This window comes from Malaya genurostris, chromosome 2 (genome assembly GCF_030247185.1).
Source record: "Malaya genurostris strain Urasoe2022 chromosome 2, Malgen_1.1, whole genome shotgun sequence".
Taxonomy (NCBI): domain Eukaryota; kingdom Metazoa; phylum Arthropoda; class Insecta; order Diptera; family Culicidae; genus Malaya; species Malaya genurostris.
In genome coordinates this window covers 75,437,821-75,454,542 of record NC_080571.1, presented here as the reverse complement: position 1 = coordinate 75,454,542, position 16,722 = coordinate 75,437,821, and the positions used below count along the sequence as shown (strand labels likewise).

At 38.5% G+C, this 16,722-nt stretch overlaps 1 protein-coding gene across 9 annotated transcripts in view; it reads left to right on the top strand.

The window, feature by feature from the left end:
* LOC131426967 (tetratricopeptide repeat protein 39C-like) overlaps window positions 1-16,722 on the top strand; it is a 38,704-nt gene that overhangs the window by 12,602 nt on the left and 9,380 nt on the right. For all 9 annotated transcript variants that reach the window (XM_058589797.1, XM_058589788.1, XM_058589795.1 and 6 more), the window contains 2 exons: window positions 9,057-9,520; window positions 9,583-10,029. In XM_058589797.1, the coding sequence (XP_058445780.1) occupies window positions 9,057-9,520; window positions 9,583-10,029 (911 nt within the window). The remainder of the gene's footprint in view (window positions 1-9,056; window positions 9,521-9,582; window positions 10,030-16,722) is intronic.

Below are 16,722 nucleotides of genomic sequence, written 5' to 3'. Positions count from 1 at the left end.
GTTCTGGGATCTCTCATATCGTTTGCTCATTCGATGCGACATTTTGAATCCTCTGGTGATTGAAAACTTCGAAAGGTTAGTTGAGCTTAATTCTCAAACCCGTTTTATGTCCTTGTATTTTGATTACATGGCTCAGAATATTAATCCTTCTTCGTTTGCTCCCAACCGTGCTCATTTCTTGGATACTTCTGATTCTACTGTGTTTTTCGACACATCCATGAGAGAAGAGATTCGTGGAATTCCGGAACACGTACGCCCTCGAGTGGCCCCTAATATATTTTATAATAAATTTAGAACAGTCAACTGTGAAAAGGTGTTTTACACTGATGGATCAAACATCGACAGGTCCACAGGCTTCGGCATCTTCAATCAAAACATCACCGCTTCTTACAAACTCAGTGATCCGGCTTCAGTTTACGTCGCAGAATTAGCTGCTATTCAGTACACCCTCGAGATCATTGAAACATTGCCCAAAGACCATTACGTCATTGTCACGGACAGTCTAAGTTCAATAGAAGCTCTCCGGGCAATGAAGCCAGGAAAGTATCCCCCATATTTCCTGGGGAAAATACGGGAACACTTGCGAACTTTATCTGAACGGTCTTATTCAATATCGTTAGTATGGGTCCCTTCGCATTGTTCCATTCCGGGCAATGAAAAGGCAGACTCATTGGCTAAGGTGGGCGCATTACAAGGTGACATTTATGAAAGACCAATCTGCTTCAATGAATTTTTCAGTATTTCTCGTCAGAAAACTCTCGAAAGTTGGCAAACTTCATGGACGAATGACGAACTGGGACGATGGCTACACTCCATTAAGGTATCGACGAAACCTTGGTTCAAGGGGATGAACTTGAGTCGTGATTTCATTCGCGTTATGTCACGACTCATGTCAAATCACTATACATTCAACGCACATCTCCGGCGTATCGGGATCGTGGAGAACGGGCTCTGCACCTGTGGCGACGGTTATCAGGACATCGAGCATGTCGTGTGGTCGTGCGTAGAGTATCGCGACGCCAGATCGGAGCTATTGGAATCCCTCAGGGCCCGAGGTAGACCGACTGAGGTTCCGGTTCGGGATGTGTTGGCGAGTCGGGATAGTTCATATATGCTTCTGATATACCAGTTCCTCAAACACATTAATATACAAGTGTAATCTGTTACATCTTGCTTAGAAAGTTCCTCCTATTTATCGACGTTATTTCAACTGTGGCTAAGAATTATTTTCACCTGCAGGCTCGACACTAACTTCCGCCGATTATCCCGATTCCTCATCTGTCCACCATCTTCATCGGAACTAACAAGATCTTTTTGCTGTCACTAACCTTTTCGCTTCCCCCCTCCCCGTCTCTTCTCCATCTCGATGTCAACTAATTAGATCTCTGTCGTTCTTAGTCATTTCGTTCCCATATCCCCATTTTACTTCGTTTTCCGCAATATTTACTTCTCTATATTTTTTCGTTATATTTACATCACCATCATCGCCCACGGAAGGTCGCTCTAGTCATGCGGGCCACCCGCCGGGTATTCGTAGCCTGGGGGTGTTTCCCGCGGACCCACACAGACCGAGGGATGCGGCCAACGTCATCTGGAAGACTCATGATATATTCCACCCACCGGCCGGTGCCGATCGCCAGCTGAAGGTTGGATCTGCCAAAGTCGACCACTGCGACCCCAATACAACATTATCCAATCATACTATCCTAGTTTTAAGTTAGTCGTTAATAAAATTAGAAAAAGTCCTTGGCACCTTAGAGCTAAAGCAGTGTGCCTTAAAAATAATTATATTATTGAATAAAAAAAAAAACTCGTTTTTCAACAATCAATGCTTGGCTAATAAATGCTGTACACTCAGGTCTCTTTTAATGCAGCTTTTTTTATTCAATTTGTTTTATTCGATTTTCTTAAAGTTATGCGTTTTTTACGAATTTTCAAAGTTATGCTGTGTTATTTATGCGACGTTCCGAAGTTCTGCGGTATACGGTATACGAACTTTCATAGTTGTGCGGATTTTAATGCGATTTTTCAAAGTTATGCGGTTTTTCATGCGAATTTTCAAAATTATGCGGTGTTTCATACAAACTTTCATAGTTATGCAAATTGTCAAAGTTATGCGGTTTGTAAGCGAATTTTCAAAGTTATGAGGGTTTTTTATAAAAAAACTTCAGTGTTTTTAAATTTATAGAGTCGCACTTGCTGGCCAAAGGCAATTTATTGTCGGAGCCAGTAATATTCATTTGAATTCAATATAAAGTCACTGCAAATGGGATTTTCTGTCATTTGATAAGTAAGATCATTATGAATGACTCGTATGTGGTATTAGGTCATTTGTAAAATTAACATTTTTTGAACGAGAGTTATTTTTTGAGTTGTTTTTTTTTTTAATTAGAGCATACCATAATTTGTTGACATTTTTGCTATCCCTCTCCTAATATATGGATAATAAATTACACAAAGCTTCCCTTCCAACGGGGTATCAGAACACAAAATTCGAGAGCCATAACTTTTCGATAATAAGCAGATTGCCTATTGGCTAAAACATTTTAGGTAATCAATGAATCAACTCACTTAGATAAAACAATGCGCATATCCAGCATCATTAAGGTTCTAGTAATTATATCCATAGTTAATTGCATATACTCCAAATAAAAGGGGTAATAATAAAATTTATTTTTACTAGTACTACTCAGTACTCAATTGAGTCTGTAGCTTTAGGTATAACAACGCAAGTATGGTTATGATATGTGAGGCATTATTGTTCCTGAATCGTCAAATTCTATAATTTTATAATAATAAATAGAAAACACATACAAGTTTTCGTGCCTTTATATTGAAGACTCTTTGCTTGAATTTTATGCATATTTTTATACCGTTTTCTATGCAAAACGCATCGCAAGCGAAAAAGAGGTATGTGTGTGTATTGTCAAGGAAGAGATCGAGATCTAAGAGATGCCTAAACCGATTTTGATCAAACTAGTCGCAAATGAAAGGTCTCCCCGTCACCCTGAATGCTATTGAATGGTTTTGAGATCGGATTTTTACTTTTTGAGTTATAAAGGGTGATTTTTTAAGAGCTTGAGAACTTTTTTAAACAATAAAACGCATAAAATTTGCAAAATCTCATCGGTTCTTTATTTTAAACGTTAGATTGGTACATGACATTTACTTTTTGAAGATAATTTCATTTAAATGTTGACCGCGGCTGCGTCTTAGGTGGTCCATTCGGAAAATCCGCTTTTTTATCGACAAATTTTGTTCAGCGATGAGGCTCATTTCTGGTTGAATGGCTACGTAAATAAGCAAAATTGCCGCATTTGGAGTGAAGAGCAACCAGAAGCCGTTCAAGAACTGCCCATGCATCCCGAAAAATGCACTGTTTGGTGTGGTTTGTACGCTGGTGGAATCATTGGACCGTATTTTTTCAAAGATGCTGTTGGACGCAACGTTACAGTGAATGGCGATCGCTATCGTTCGATGCTAACAAACTTTTTGTTGCCAAAAATGGAAGAACTGAACTTGGTAGACATGTGGTTTCAACAAGATGGCGCTACATGCCACACAGCTCGCGATTCTATGGCCATTTTGAGGGAAAACTTCGGAGAACAATTCATCTCAAGAAATGGACCGGTAAGTTGGCCACCAAGATCATGCGATTTGACGCCTTTAGACTATTTTTTGTGGGGCTACGTCAAGTCTAAAGTCTACAGAAATAAGCCAGTAACTATTCCAGCTTTGGAAGACAACATTTCCGAAGAAATTCGGGCTATTCCGGCCGAAATGCTCGAAAAAGTTGCCCAAAATTGGACTTTCCGAATGGACCACCTAAGACGCAGCCGCGGTCAACATTTAAATGAAATTATCTTCAAAAAGTAAATGTCATGTACCAATCTAACGTTTAAAATAAAGAACCGATGAGATTTTGCAAATTTTATGCGTTTTATTGTTTAAAAAAGTTCTCAAGCTCTTAAAAAATCACCCTTTACGAAGTTTTATGTGAAAATTTTCAGTATTTCGACAATATCTGTCACAATTGACCTTGAATACAGAATATGTTTATAAACTTAGATTTCGCTCGAAAATAGCTATCTAACAAGCCATAGATTGTTAAAATTCATCCATTTTTAACGAAGATATCGATATTTTTGTGTAAGCGACTTTTCTCCCTATTCCTATTTTAGCATGGTTCATTTTTGGCAACATAATCGTTCGAATACGTCATGTAAACCAGATGATGGCAGCATTTTCAAGTTGAAAGTAATCCCATAATTATATGTATTTAAACAACTTACAGCAATAAATGCTGGAAGAACATAACACCCATATACCATTCGAATCAGTTCATCGAGATCAGCAAATACGTGTGACAATTAATTTCACTCAATTTTCTCGGAGATGGTTGAACCGTTTTCTACAAACTCAGATTCATATGAAAAGTTGTATACTCCCAAACAAGGCTCCTGAATTACGTTTGGATCCGACTTCTGATTACGGAACCACAGGATGAAATGTGAAACAAAATCCATCCCAAAAAAGTTTCAAAGTTGGACTCAAAACTATTGCAATTCTTTCGATATATTAATTTATGGCTATACGAATCCTTTTAGGTTATACTGGTTCCTGAATACCTGCTCTAGAAGTACCGTAAATAGCCGTAAGCTCTAAATTGGAACTTACCTCGACATCTCATGGAATGTTCAATCGATTGCCACACGTTAATTTCAAATTCGATCCGATTTGCAGTTTTGACATTACACGGTAATGTTGGAATGACTGTTTGCTGCTCCGTTACTGATCGGAATTAGCTGAAATTGTACAGGGAGTTTTTAGGTGATCCGACCTGGGACTGGTGAATCATCCTTCAATGTACATCTTCTGGTAATCCCAGAAATGATTGATCAGTACCGGCGCCGGTCAGGCCCGAACGTAGATCGTCTAAGGAATGGGAAGGGATGTTAGTCCAACACTTGTTGTTACTAGAGGCCGTGTATACTACTGCGCACTCCACAAGTGTCACGGGAGAAGGATGTTTGTTAGTAAAAATTTCAGTATTGGTATTATTCGCGCGCGACTCAGTATGTCCCGGTTTCAAGATGCTCGGATGCACCACTAAACTCACTAACTTCCCGAGTGAACGTTTCAACAATATCCTATATTGAAGTCCCGGGAAGTCTTGATTCACAGCTCTTATTCGAGGAAACTGAAGAAAAATTTGCAATACTATCGCGTAAAGAACAAAAACTATTTTTTATAAATGAAAATACGTGATACAAAATAAACGAGCGAATAGGATTTAGACAAATAAGTTGATTCATTGCATTGAAATATTCTAAACAGTTATTATAAAATCATTTTAAATCACCAAACAAAGGTCAACAGATTTCACACGAGTCTTGATTCTTTATTATTTCCGCTTTATTATTTTAATTATTTATTAAAATTATTAATTGGTTATATTAGTTGATCTGGGCAGCCGGCTACCGAGAAAAATATTAATTTACTGTTTGAAATATTAATATCAAGTGTTTTTTACTATGTATTCAATATACCGATACATGTCATCTCTGTTATTAACTTTGTAATATAAACGGATTTGCGCAATGGTTGATTTTTATCATTCATTTTATAATCCTGAAAGACAATCAATAACATGGAAGAAGAAATCATTCCTAATAAAACTTTTCTACGAAGCTAGACGGAAATTGATAGGTTGAATAAAGAGATGATTTAGTAAAATAGAGTAATCAGAAGTAAAACATTGAAAATATCTGATAACTGAAAGGAAAAAGAAACTCCTGCAATTGTCGCCTTTTACGACATGGAAGCAGGAACCCAGTGGATCTATTCTTGGTTCATTTTTTTCCGCCGGATTCCACACGGCATCTAGGCTGGTACAGTCCGGAGAGAGCTAATAGGTACTATCAATCTCCTAGTGGACCCCAGCCCCTACATTACACGGTTATGTCGGAATGACTGAAATCTCAAACCGCGTCTTAAAACGACGGTCATTAAAATAATGTCATGAGAACTAAAACACCGAAGAATATTCATGCAAAAAACACATGCAGATTGATAAAAAAAAGGTCCCGCCGCTTTTACAGAGTAAAAAACCTGTTTTAATCCACCTAGTGGTGTAATGATGCCTTTCTCATATCAATCATACTATCATACCTATATAATACTGTGGTATTCTTCAAAATTATTTTTCTTCGATTCTTAAAAGAATAATCGAAATAGATTTGTTTGACCGTCTACTGATAAAAACTATCAATTGGAAAAGATTTGAGGTCGATTTAGAAAACTTTTTACGGTTTTTCGCTCTTTTCAGTGATGGTATAAAATTTTTAACACACTTTACCCTATATTTCCGGATCCGGGAGTCGGATCCGGATAAAATTCAGGAATTACGTATGGGACCACAGGATCTTTCATTTGAACCTAAGTTTGTGAAAATCGGTCGCGCCATCTATGAGAAAAGTTAGAACACATATTTTCATTTTTTTGCACATTTTACCCCATAAAGTTAGTGCAAAAAACGTTACATACACAAATACGCACATACACACACACACACACACACACACACACACACACACACACAAACACACACAGACATTTTGCGTACTCGACGAACTGAGTCGAATGGTATATGACACTCGGCCCTCCGGGCCTCGGTTCAAAAGTCGGTTTTCACAGTGATTGCATAACCTTTCTATATGAGAAAGGCAAAAAGGCGAAAAAAAAAATTTTCTTCAATTCTTAAAAGAATAACCGAAATCGGTTTGTTTGACCGTCTACTGATAAAAACCATCAAATTGGAAAAGATTTGAGGTCGATTTAGAAATTTTTTTAAGGTTTTTCCCCATTTTCAGTGAGGGTGTACAATTTTCAACACACTTTACCCTATATTTCCGGATCCGGAAGTCGGATCCGCATGAAATTCTGGAATAACGCATGGGACCATAGGACCTTTCATTTGAACCTAAGTTTGTGAAAATCGGTCGCGCCATCTATGAGAAAAGTTAAAACACATATTTTCTTTTTTTAGCACATTTTACCCCATAACTCTCGAACCGGAAGTCGGATCCAAATAATATTCAGGAATTTTGTATGGGACCTCAAGACCTTTCATTTGAATCTAAGTTTGTGAAAATCGGATCAGCCATCTCTGAGAAAAGTTAGTGCACTTATTTTCACGATTTTTTGCACATTTTACCCCATAATTCCGGAACCGGAAGTCGGATCCAAATAATATTCAGGAATTTTGTATGGGACCACAAGACCTTTCATTTGAATCTAAGTTTGTGAAAATCGGTTCAGCCATCTCCGAGAAAAGTTAGTGCAAAAAAACGTTACATACACACATACGCACATACACACACACACATACACATACACACACACATACACACACCGACATTTTGCGTACTCGACGAACTGAGTCGAATGGTATATGACACTCGGCCCTCCGGGCCTCGGTTCAAAAGTCGGTTTTCACAGTGATTGCATAACCTTTCTATATGAGAAAGGCAAAAAAGGGGCCGCTTTTACAGAGTAACAGTGGGGACACGTGCCACTGGTCCACGGTCTTAGGGGACCTTGACGGGAGCCACCGAGCTAAAAAAATGGCCATTCAGTTTGTTAGGGGCACACAAATAAATCTTGTTCCCGGGCCCATGACAACATAAAAGCGGCGCTGATACATACTAATAAGTATTTTTGCTCGTCGATTCCGATCAGTTTTACATTGAACTCCCCTTTTTCAAAGGAATTGCCGTATCCATCCCTTCAGTCATGCAATAATGCATCTATGCTTGACACACATCTCACTAAATTAGATTAATTTTATCATGAATTTCGAAAGCTTTGTGAATAGACGTGACGATGTGACAAAATTATACCACGTTTCAATGGGATGTTGTATAACATCGCGTTTAACATGTTTGAACAGACAAAATTATTGTACCAACCCTTTTGACTCCATTCCCAAGGCGCAATTATAGTCATCAATAATCAAGAGAGGTAATTCCATAAATAACTTTGTAGGGTATACTGATTAAAACGGGTCTTCTTTTCAGTTGTGCTTCATATGCTTCTTGTTATAGCAATGACATGTTATTGCATCCAATTTTAATTATTTCATCCATTCTACATTATATGTTCGGGATTGTGATCAATACTCATGAAACAGAGAGAGAGAGATATGAACTAGTTGTTTACAATTTTCTTAAACGGAATATTTCAGAATAACTGCTTATGGATCATCTTTCTAGGTCACAAAATTTATTTATAGTGATTCATAATATACGTATAGTCGGGGAAAATGATATTGTATCGTTTGTTTATATACAATGCGATATTTCTACCGGATAGCTGTTATTGGAGTTGATCCAACTGATACAACCGGATTCAGAACATAATTGAAATAACAAAGTTCCATACATAATTTGAAACATGTTTACAAGTGCATATGAGGAAAATTGCTTTTACACTGATGGAATTCGCTTTTCGGACACATACAGTCTCGTTGTGCAAACCGTTAGCGCACCCTGAAAAATAAGAAATATTTGACTGCTCTGGACAAAGGCGGAATTTTTATTATTCTAATTGGAAACCTCCCTAGAATCTAAAGAAGAAATAATTCCTCAAGCATTTTTTTATTAGTTTACTTTTCTAATACGTGGATAGAAATAAATTTATAATGAAATATTCATACCGGCCATCCTTCATGCGGTATCGATAAGCTCTTGTGCTAACAGGGAGAAAACATAGAAAAGGATTAAGAATGAAGTTCTGAAATTATTAGCATACGTCCCCTCCATTGTCCCAAACATAGAGCAAATAAACAGAGATTTAGTTTTCGGAAAATTACCTGAATTCTTGAGTTGGTTAGTCTTTTTGAATTTGAATCGTCACCCGATGATGTGGAATTTCAAATTTTTCAAACCCCGATATTTAACGCAGAAATTATATTAACTAATTCCTATTTTCTTCCTTTCTCGCATATTTTATCATTCTAATATATGAATCGTAACACGCAAACAACTGATTTTCAGAACGCTGTAATCTCATGGGAAACGGATAAAATGAATGAAGCACAAACCATGCTGAGGGAACTGGAAAAAAAGTGTGCGGTTGACATTGGCTGGCTAAGGACGATGCGAACGAAACTATTCGGAAGCTACGAGCCACAAAAGTCTCTGACGGAGACCTTGGAGGAGCAAATTATTCTGGCAGATACTCAACTATGCCTTGCCATTCTGGTGTCCCTCAGCCAAGACATCAGTGGTTTCGTGAAGGGCGGCTGGTTGTTGCGCAAGGCTTGGAAGGTCTATCAACATACGTACAGTCAAATCTATCACCTGTATAATAAAACAGTTTCCAATGACAAAATTCTGCCGGCGCCATTGAGTCATGACCTTCACGGGGCAACATCATTCGATCTGGGCACACCAGGGCCGGTCGACTGGACGGTGCCAAATTCCGTACTGCAAACACCGGATGCAATCGATGAGAAACAGTTAAGTTATTATACTTTGTTTTTGCTCGAAATTAATTACATGATATTACTTACGCCCTCAGGATTCATCTGAAAGTTGGTTGTTCGTCAGCTGAGAATTTACCACATGAACCTGATGATTCATCTGTACGGTTTCATAAACAGGAAATCAGCAGAAAGCTTCAGCAACAGGTGGAAACTGGAAGCAGAAGTATAAATGCAAACATCGAACATTGTGGAGGGTTGAAAAAAAGTAACACAACTCAATTCGAAAGAATAACTACAACAAATGCGGGTTCTAGCATTAACAGTTCACGAAGTGCCTTGAGCGTGTCTGACAATAAATCAATCGAGGAACCTGTTGTGGTGAAAGTCGACGCAGGCCGGAATGGATTGAAGCTGAATATTGAAAGTATGGGTTCTCGGTTACGTGCGCGTAACGGGTTAACTAGTCAGAAACCGAGACTGCCTCCGGAACCGGCGAATTATACAATCAGCACTGATGTGGTTAGTGACACTAGTGATAACATGTAAGTATGCACTGCAAATGTTTTATTTTTTTAGACTATATTCGACAAAACTGCAACAGACAAAAATGAAACTCCCACGGAAGAAATAAACACATATTTGCTATGTTTTTGCAAAGTTGGTTTATTCAACCTCCTCTGCTAGAGTTGCCCGCATCAGTGATAATGATAAGCTATTCTCAAGTCTCATTTTCTTGGTACATTGTGCATTTTCACTCATTCGGTCGATCATGAAGTGCAAACACGGGTGGTCGACTTAACCTGAATGTGTTATAATAACCGTATACAGTGTACATGTACAGAAGAGCTTTGATCAATCGGGTTGCTGTAGATGTATCAAAAAACTAAATGACGTCAATGAAAATTACGTACGTACCACATTTCTCACTGACTCTTGCTTTGATTAGATCTTCGTTTCTCAAGAAGCATAAACTGTATTGCTATAAATCAATACGAATTGAATTCATGTTTACTATTTTGCATTCTATTGTAGATAATGACTGCAGTTTATTGGTCGAAACGCGTAGTCGTATATCACAACAAAAGTTATCGAGTGGAGCTTATTCAAACACGTTTCAATGTCATTGTTGACATCACGCAGCTCTCTGCACAAAAAAAAAGTAACTCCGAGAAAATTGAGCCGAGAGAAAAAAGTATGATTTCAGTAGAAAATGTTCAAAACGACGTATGTAACAATAAGAGATTCTCTTTGTTTACTTTCTCTTTTGATTATTACGGCACTCTTAGCAAACCTTCTCTCCACTCATTTACCGATAATAATAACTAAAGCTATTGTGTGGGTGCAAACGAGTTTATAATAACTAATGTATAGTATGCCATGACAAATTGCGGTAGACATCATTGCACCAGGTCAAGCGAGCTGTAACAGAATTGCTTTGGACATTTCACCACGAACAACCTTACAGGTAAGAAGTGTACCGCTCTGGGTGATTCCGTTTCCGATTAATAGTTATAAAATGCACAATGGCGATCCTGCCAGGAGTTGCAATTCAAATAGCATAGTTATTCAAAACGGAAACGGAATCACCTAAAGCAACAGAAAATTATTCAAATATTTGGCACAAAGGTTTTCATTTTCAAATGAAAAAAAAAGAAGCGTCGGTGGAGATTACGTAACGTTGAAAATAACTGGAACAAGCGGATCATTATGGTCGCGCATCATAAGCGGACCAGGAAGGTCGCGCATCATAAGCGGACCAGGAAGGTCGCGCATCATAATCGGACCAAGAAGGTCGCGCATCAAAGCGGACCAGGAAGGTCGCGCATCATAAGCGGACCAGGAAGGTCGCGCATCATAAGCGGACCAAGAAGGTCGCGCATCATAAGCGGACCAGGAAGGTCGCGCATCATAAGCGGACCAAGAAGGTCGCGCATCAAAGCGGACCAGGAAGGTCGCGCATCAAAGCGGACCAAGAAGGTCGCGCATTAAAATACATTTAAAAAAATGTTGACGATTTTTTTTAATTGAAAAAGGTGGATTCATAAAATCGCGCATCACATAGCGGATCTGGAAGGTCGCGCAAATATTTAAATATAAACGAGCGAACCGAAAACGTCGCGCATAAACGGAGCAAGCAACGTGGCCGTGCAAATGAAAAAAAAAAGAAAATTAATGAGCGGATTTTCAATAATCGCGCATCGTAAAGCGGATCGTTAGATCGCGTACATTTCAGTTATAAGTTATCTCACGCATATATTTTTGTGTATAATTCCAGACCACAAAAAGGCGTTAAACTAAAGTAATATGGCAAACGACGGAAAATATGTCCGATTGGGCAACTCAAAATACATACCAATATTCGGCTACAATCGTACTATCTGGCACGCAGATTTTCTCGTTCAATTGTGAAACGAAAATGGCCGAAGAGAAAATGAAATGAATGAAAAAGCGGATCACTATGGTCGCGCATTATAAGCGGACCAGGAAGGTCGCGCAATTTTAATAAAAATGGCGGATTCTCGAAATCGCGCATCACAGAGCGGACCAGGAAGGTCGCGCAAATATTTAAATTTAAATAAGCGGACCGGAAACGTCGCGCACAAAAGGAAGCAGGCAACGTGGCCGTGCAAATAAAAAAAAGCGGATTTGAATAATCGTGCATTGCAAAGCGGATTTTGAGATCGCGCACATTTGCTTCGTAAGTAATCTTACGCGCATATTTTTGCGTGCAATTCCAGACCACAAAAAAAAGTGTTAAAAGCAAGATATATGGAGAATAACGGAAAATATGTCCGATGGGTCAGCGGTACGAGCAATGCAGAGAATCAGACGACATTTGACGCATCTGTTGATCAGACTGACGAGGAGTCAACGATTTCAGTAACGCCGTGCAATTTGAGCATGTTATGCTTCAGGTAGTGAAATCGAACTCGAAAACATGTTGACAATGATTTAGAAAATGTACAAACAAATAATGTAGGAGTTTCGCTTCGCCATCATGATACACCACACACAAAAAAAAATTGTATTTTACAGGTGTACTCATAAAGACCTGGAAAATTTCATTTGTAATGGCTTAATTTTTTTTTCCATAAGTACGTTTATTTAATAGACAATATGCTTAAGTTTTTCTTCGCCGTGGCATCCACAATATATAGTACTTTAAACGTAATACATTTCGAATATCATATTAGTATGTTTTTATCAAGCGATTTACTATTACTGGGACATTGGATAGTCTACCTTGGGTACGCAAGAAATTTATTAGTTGAGATCTGACATCACGATACTCCACGCATGTCCAAACGACATGATCAATATCGCGATAACCTTCGCCATAAGCACAATGATTAGTCTAGGAAAGTCCAATTCGAAGGAGATGTGTAGTGATTGGACATGAGTCTGGATATCACACGAATGAAGTCCCTACTCACATTCAGTCCCCTGAACCATGCCTTTGTCGATATTTTAGGAATAATTGAGTGCATCCACCGACCCAGATAATCTATATCCCAAGAAGCTTGCTGGCAAGTGTTCTTTGGCGGGACGCGCTATATAATTCGTTGAAAGCAATTGGTCTCTCATGAGTTTCACCCTCAAAAGCACCACGTTTGGACAAACTCTTTCATTGCCTAGAATGAAACAATAAACCGGGAGCCAAAACTAAAGTAATTTGATAATTATTATTCAATATGTCGTTCAGACACTGTTTTATTTTGCCCAAGAAAAATGATTCATTTTTGCCAGCAGCGTTTGAGCGAATGGCTTCAATTGCACTCAGACTATCTGTGAAAAGAAAATAATGGTTTGGAGATAATGTGACGATTACACTCAAACTATAATGAACTGCTGCTAACTCTGCTATATAAACAGATGCAGGTTCTTGAAGCCTAAATGAGGCCGAAACATTATTGTTGAACATACCAAACCCTGTCGCTTTTTCAATTCGCGATCCGTCCGTGTAAAACATTTTCTCAGAGTCAATAGGACTGAACTTACTTGAACATATTTTTGGGATTTCCATCGAGCGTAAGTGTTCCGGAATTCCACGCTGCATGGATGTGTCGAAAAATTAAGTTGAGTCAGTGACATTCAGGAGGCTGTGACGGATAGGAATATATCTTGAAGAGTCGATTTCCTGTAACATATGGATAAAATATACTGTCATGAATCTTGTTTGAGATTGAAACTCAACTAGCCTTTCGAAGTTATTAATAACTAAGGGATTCAGTACCTCACATGCTATTAGCAGTCGCGATGAAAGCTCCTAAAAACGATCTTTCAATGGAAGAACTCCTGCCAGAACTTCAAGACTCATTGTATGTGTCGAATGCATCCAGCCTAAGGCAATTCGCAAACAACGGTACTGAATTCGCTCAAGTTTGATAATATGAGAGTTTGCAGGGGAACGAAAACAAACGCATCCATATTCCATCACTGAAAGTATCGTTGTTTGATACAATTTTATTAGATCTTGCGGATGAGCACCCCACCAAAATCCTGTTTTTTTTTCGAAGAAAATTTACTTTTTGTTGGCATTTTGTTATCAGATACCTAATGTGTCCTCCCAACGTGCATTTGGAATCAAACCACACTCCGAGGTATTTGAAAGTCAAAACCTGTTGTATCATTCTTCCCATCATATGAAGCTGAAGCTGCGCGGGATCATGCTTTTTTGAAAATACGACCAGCTCCGTTTTTTCCGCAGAGAATTCGATACCCAGATGAACAGCCCAAACGGACAAGTGATCTAAGGTATCTTGCAATGGTTTTTGCAGTTGTCTTAGTGTACATGGGGTTAGCTGTCAATGTCATTTACGTAACAATTATAGAGGAGCGGACAGAAGCAAAATCAAATATCCATCTGTTCGAGTATTCCTCACTCTCATGTCCTACGTAACGATTCCTCATTCGACTGGCCGTATTGACAAACCTTCGACAAAATGTCTCCAATAGCTGCATTTCTTGGCTCGAAGTATGTTCTTGTACTTGGTTTCTAAAACAAGAATTTTTCAAAGTTCTGAAGAGTTCCTCATCCTCGTTTTAAAAACGTTTTGAAAGCATTTTTTTTCGCGTGTTTAGCACCTGAGCACTCTTTGTCCCACCAAGGGCTTGGAGGCCTTCTGTTAGACGATGGACCAAGAAATCGTTTGGTTTGGGCTTGTTCTGCGGCCTCCAAATAATGGCTTAATATTTTACTAGTTTGATTGTAGTGCATGAATTTTACTAGTTTGATTGTAGTGTGCATTCGGCTAGCGGGTTAGACTGTATGAATACAGATGTGTTCTTCTGTTGCTCAGTCGATCAATGGACGTACTTTGTAATCCGATTATTCTCAGTTCAAGTCACAGCGGTCGCAATCATAACCTTCTTTTTATTTCAATGAATTTCATGTCATGGAATTTTAGCTATAATATTGAATGTTCTTGCACGTAAAATTGCTCCATTTATGTGCATTTGATAAAATATAAAATCACAGGATTTTTTCGAAGTGTGCAGTGTTAATTCTACATCGTGGATCCGAGCGATATACCACTCGATACACCCAGGGATGCCAAAGGTTAAAAAAAAATCTGTGCATTGCGAAAAATCTGAAAACTTGAGTGAAACTGTATGATTACACTGAAACGTTATTCCTTCTCTGACATAAGTTCTCGTATATCGACCTATAAGATTATTTTATTTGTTTTTATTTTGATTTATTAGAAGTAAAGCTAAGAGAACTAGTATTACATTTTTTTTTTGAGAAGAGGGTGGATGTGTGGGTGCAAACGAGTTTATAATAACTAATGTATAGTATGCCATGACAAATTGCGGTAGACATCATTGCACCAGGTCAAGCGAGCTGTAACAGAATTGCTTTGGACATTTCACCACGAACAACCTTACAGGTAAGAAGTGTACCGCTCTGGGTGATTCCGTTTCCGATTAATAGTTATAAAATGCACAGCTATCATCTTTTAATCTGCTCTGGAGAAATTACCGAAAAAAGCAGGAATATTTAGCAATAATCGAAAGAGAAAGTTAACAAAGAGAATCTCTCATTGTTACATACGTCGTTTAGAACATTTTATACAGATTTGTCAGTTGAGTCACTTATACTATTATATTTCTGGAACAGGAAGTAGCAGCCATTTGATTTTCGAACTTGATCTATAACAGCATTTAAACAAGTCTGAGCTTGCTGGCATTGAATTAGTCATCTCTAAGGAAATTGAGCGGAGAGAAAAAAGTATGTTTGGTCGGTTACGTCGCATGTATCATTATAAAGGGTGATTTTTTAAGAGGTACAGGATTTGATTTTCAAAGAAAACACAAAAAACTGCTTCCAGTGCGTTAATCGTTGCTGGTTCATCCTTGTAGACATGAGCCTTAACATGACCCCACAAGAAAAAGTCCAAAGGCGTTAAATCACACGATCTAGGCGGCCTATTGACGGGGTCAAAAAACGTGAGATAAACTGTTCACCGAAGGTGGTTCTCAATTAGGTCATTGTTTCTCGTGCCGTGTGCGATGTGGCACCGTCTGTCAGGCATGTCCTATTCTTCCATTTTCGGCAGAAAATCGTCAAACATCACACGTTAGCACTCACCATTCACCGTAACGTTCCGTTCGTCGTCATCCTTGAAGAAGTACGGCCCGATGATGCTACCGACCCATAATCCACCCCAAAGAGTGACATTTTTTTGTATGCATTGGTGCTCTTGCAATGCTTCTGGCACTCTAGATGGGGAGCGGGTCATATCGCCGAAAGCCATTTCGCCGAAAGGGTCATTTCGCCACAAGGGTTTTGAAATATTGCAACCTAGTATGAGAATCATCAAGTCGAATCGATTTTCCTCGATAATTTTCAACTTGCGATTCTCTCTTGGTAAATTCCACACAGCACCGATCATTATCAGACTGTACATTTTTTTAAGGGCCGTTAAATACTCAGAGTATGAAGTGGAGCGAAGAAATGTAGAAAAATGCTCTCACGGTTTATGCATTGAGAGACACGAGTTCTTGTAGCATCTTGTACCGGATTGAAAATGTTGTATACAATATAAATAAATATCGAGCAGCTAACATGTAAGTCGATTCATCATTACATTATAGACCAAACTGAACAAGTTTGATAATGACACAAGACACAATGATAATGACACAAGACACGCATGATATTTCAAAAATAGTGTTGCCATTAAGATACCAGCAAAAAAATCATCCTTTATATTAGGAACCGAAAATGATAA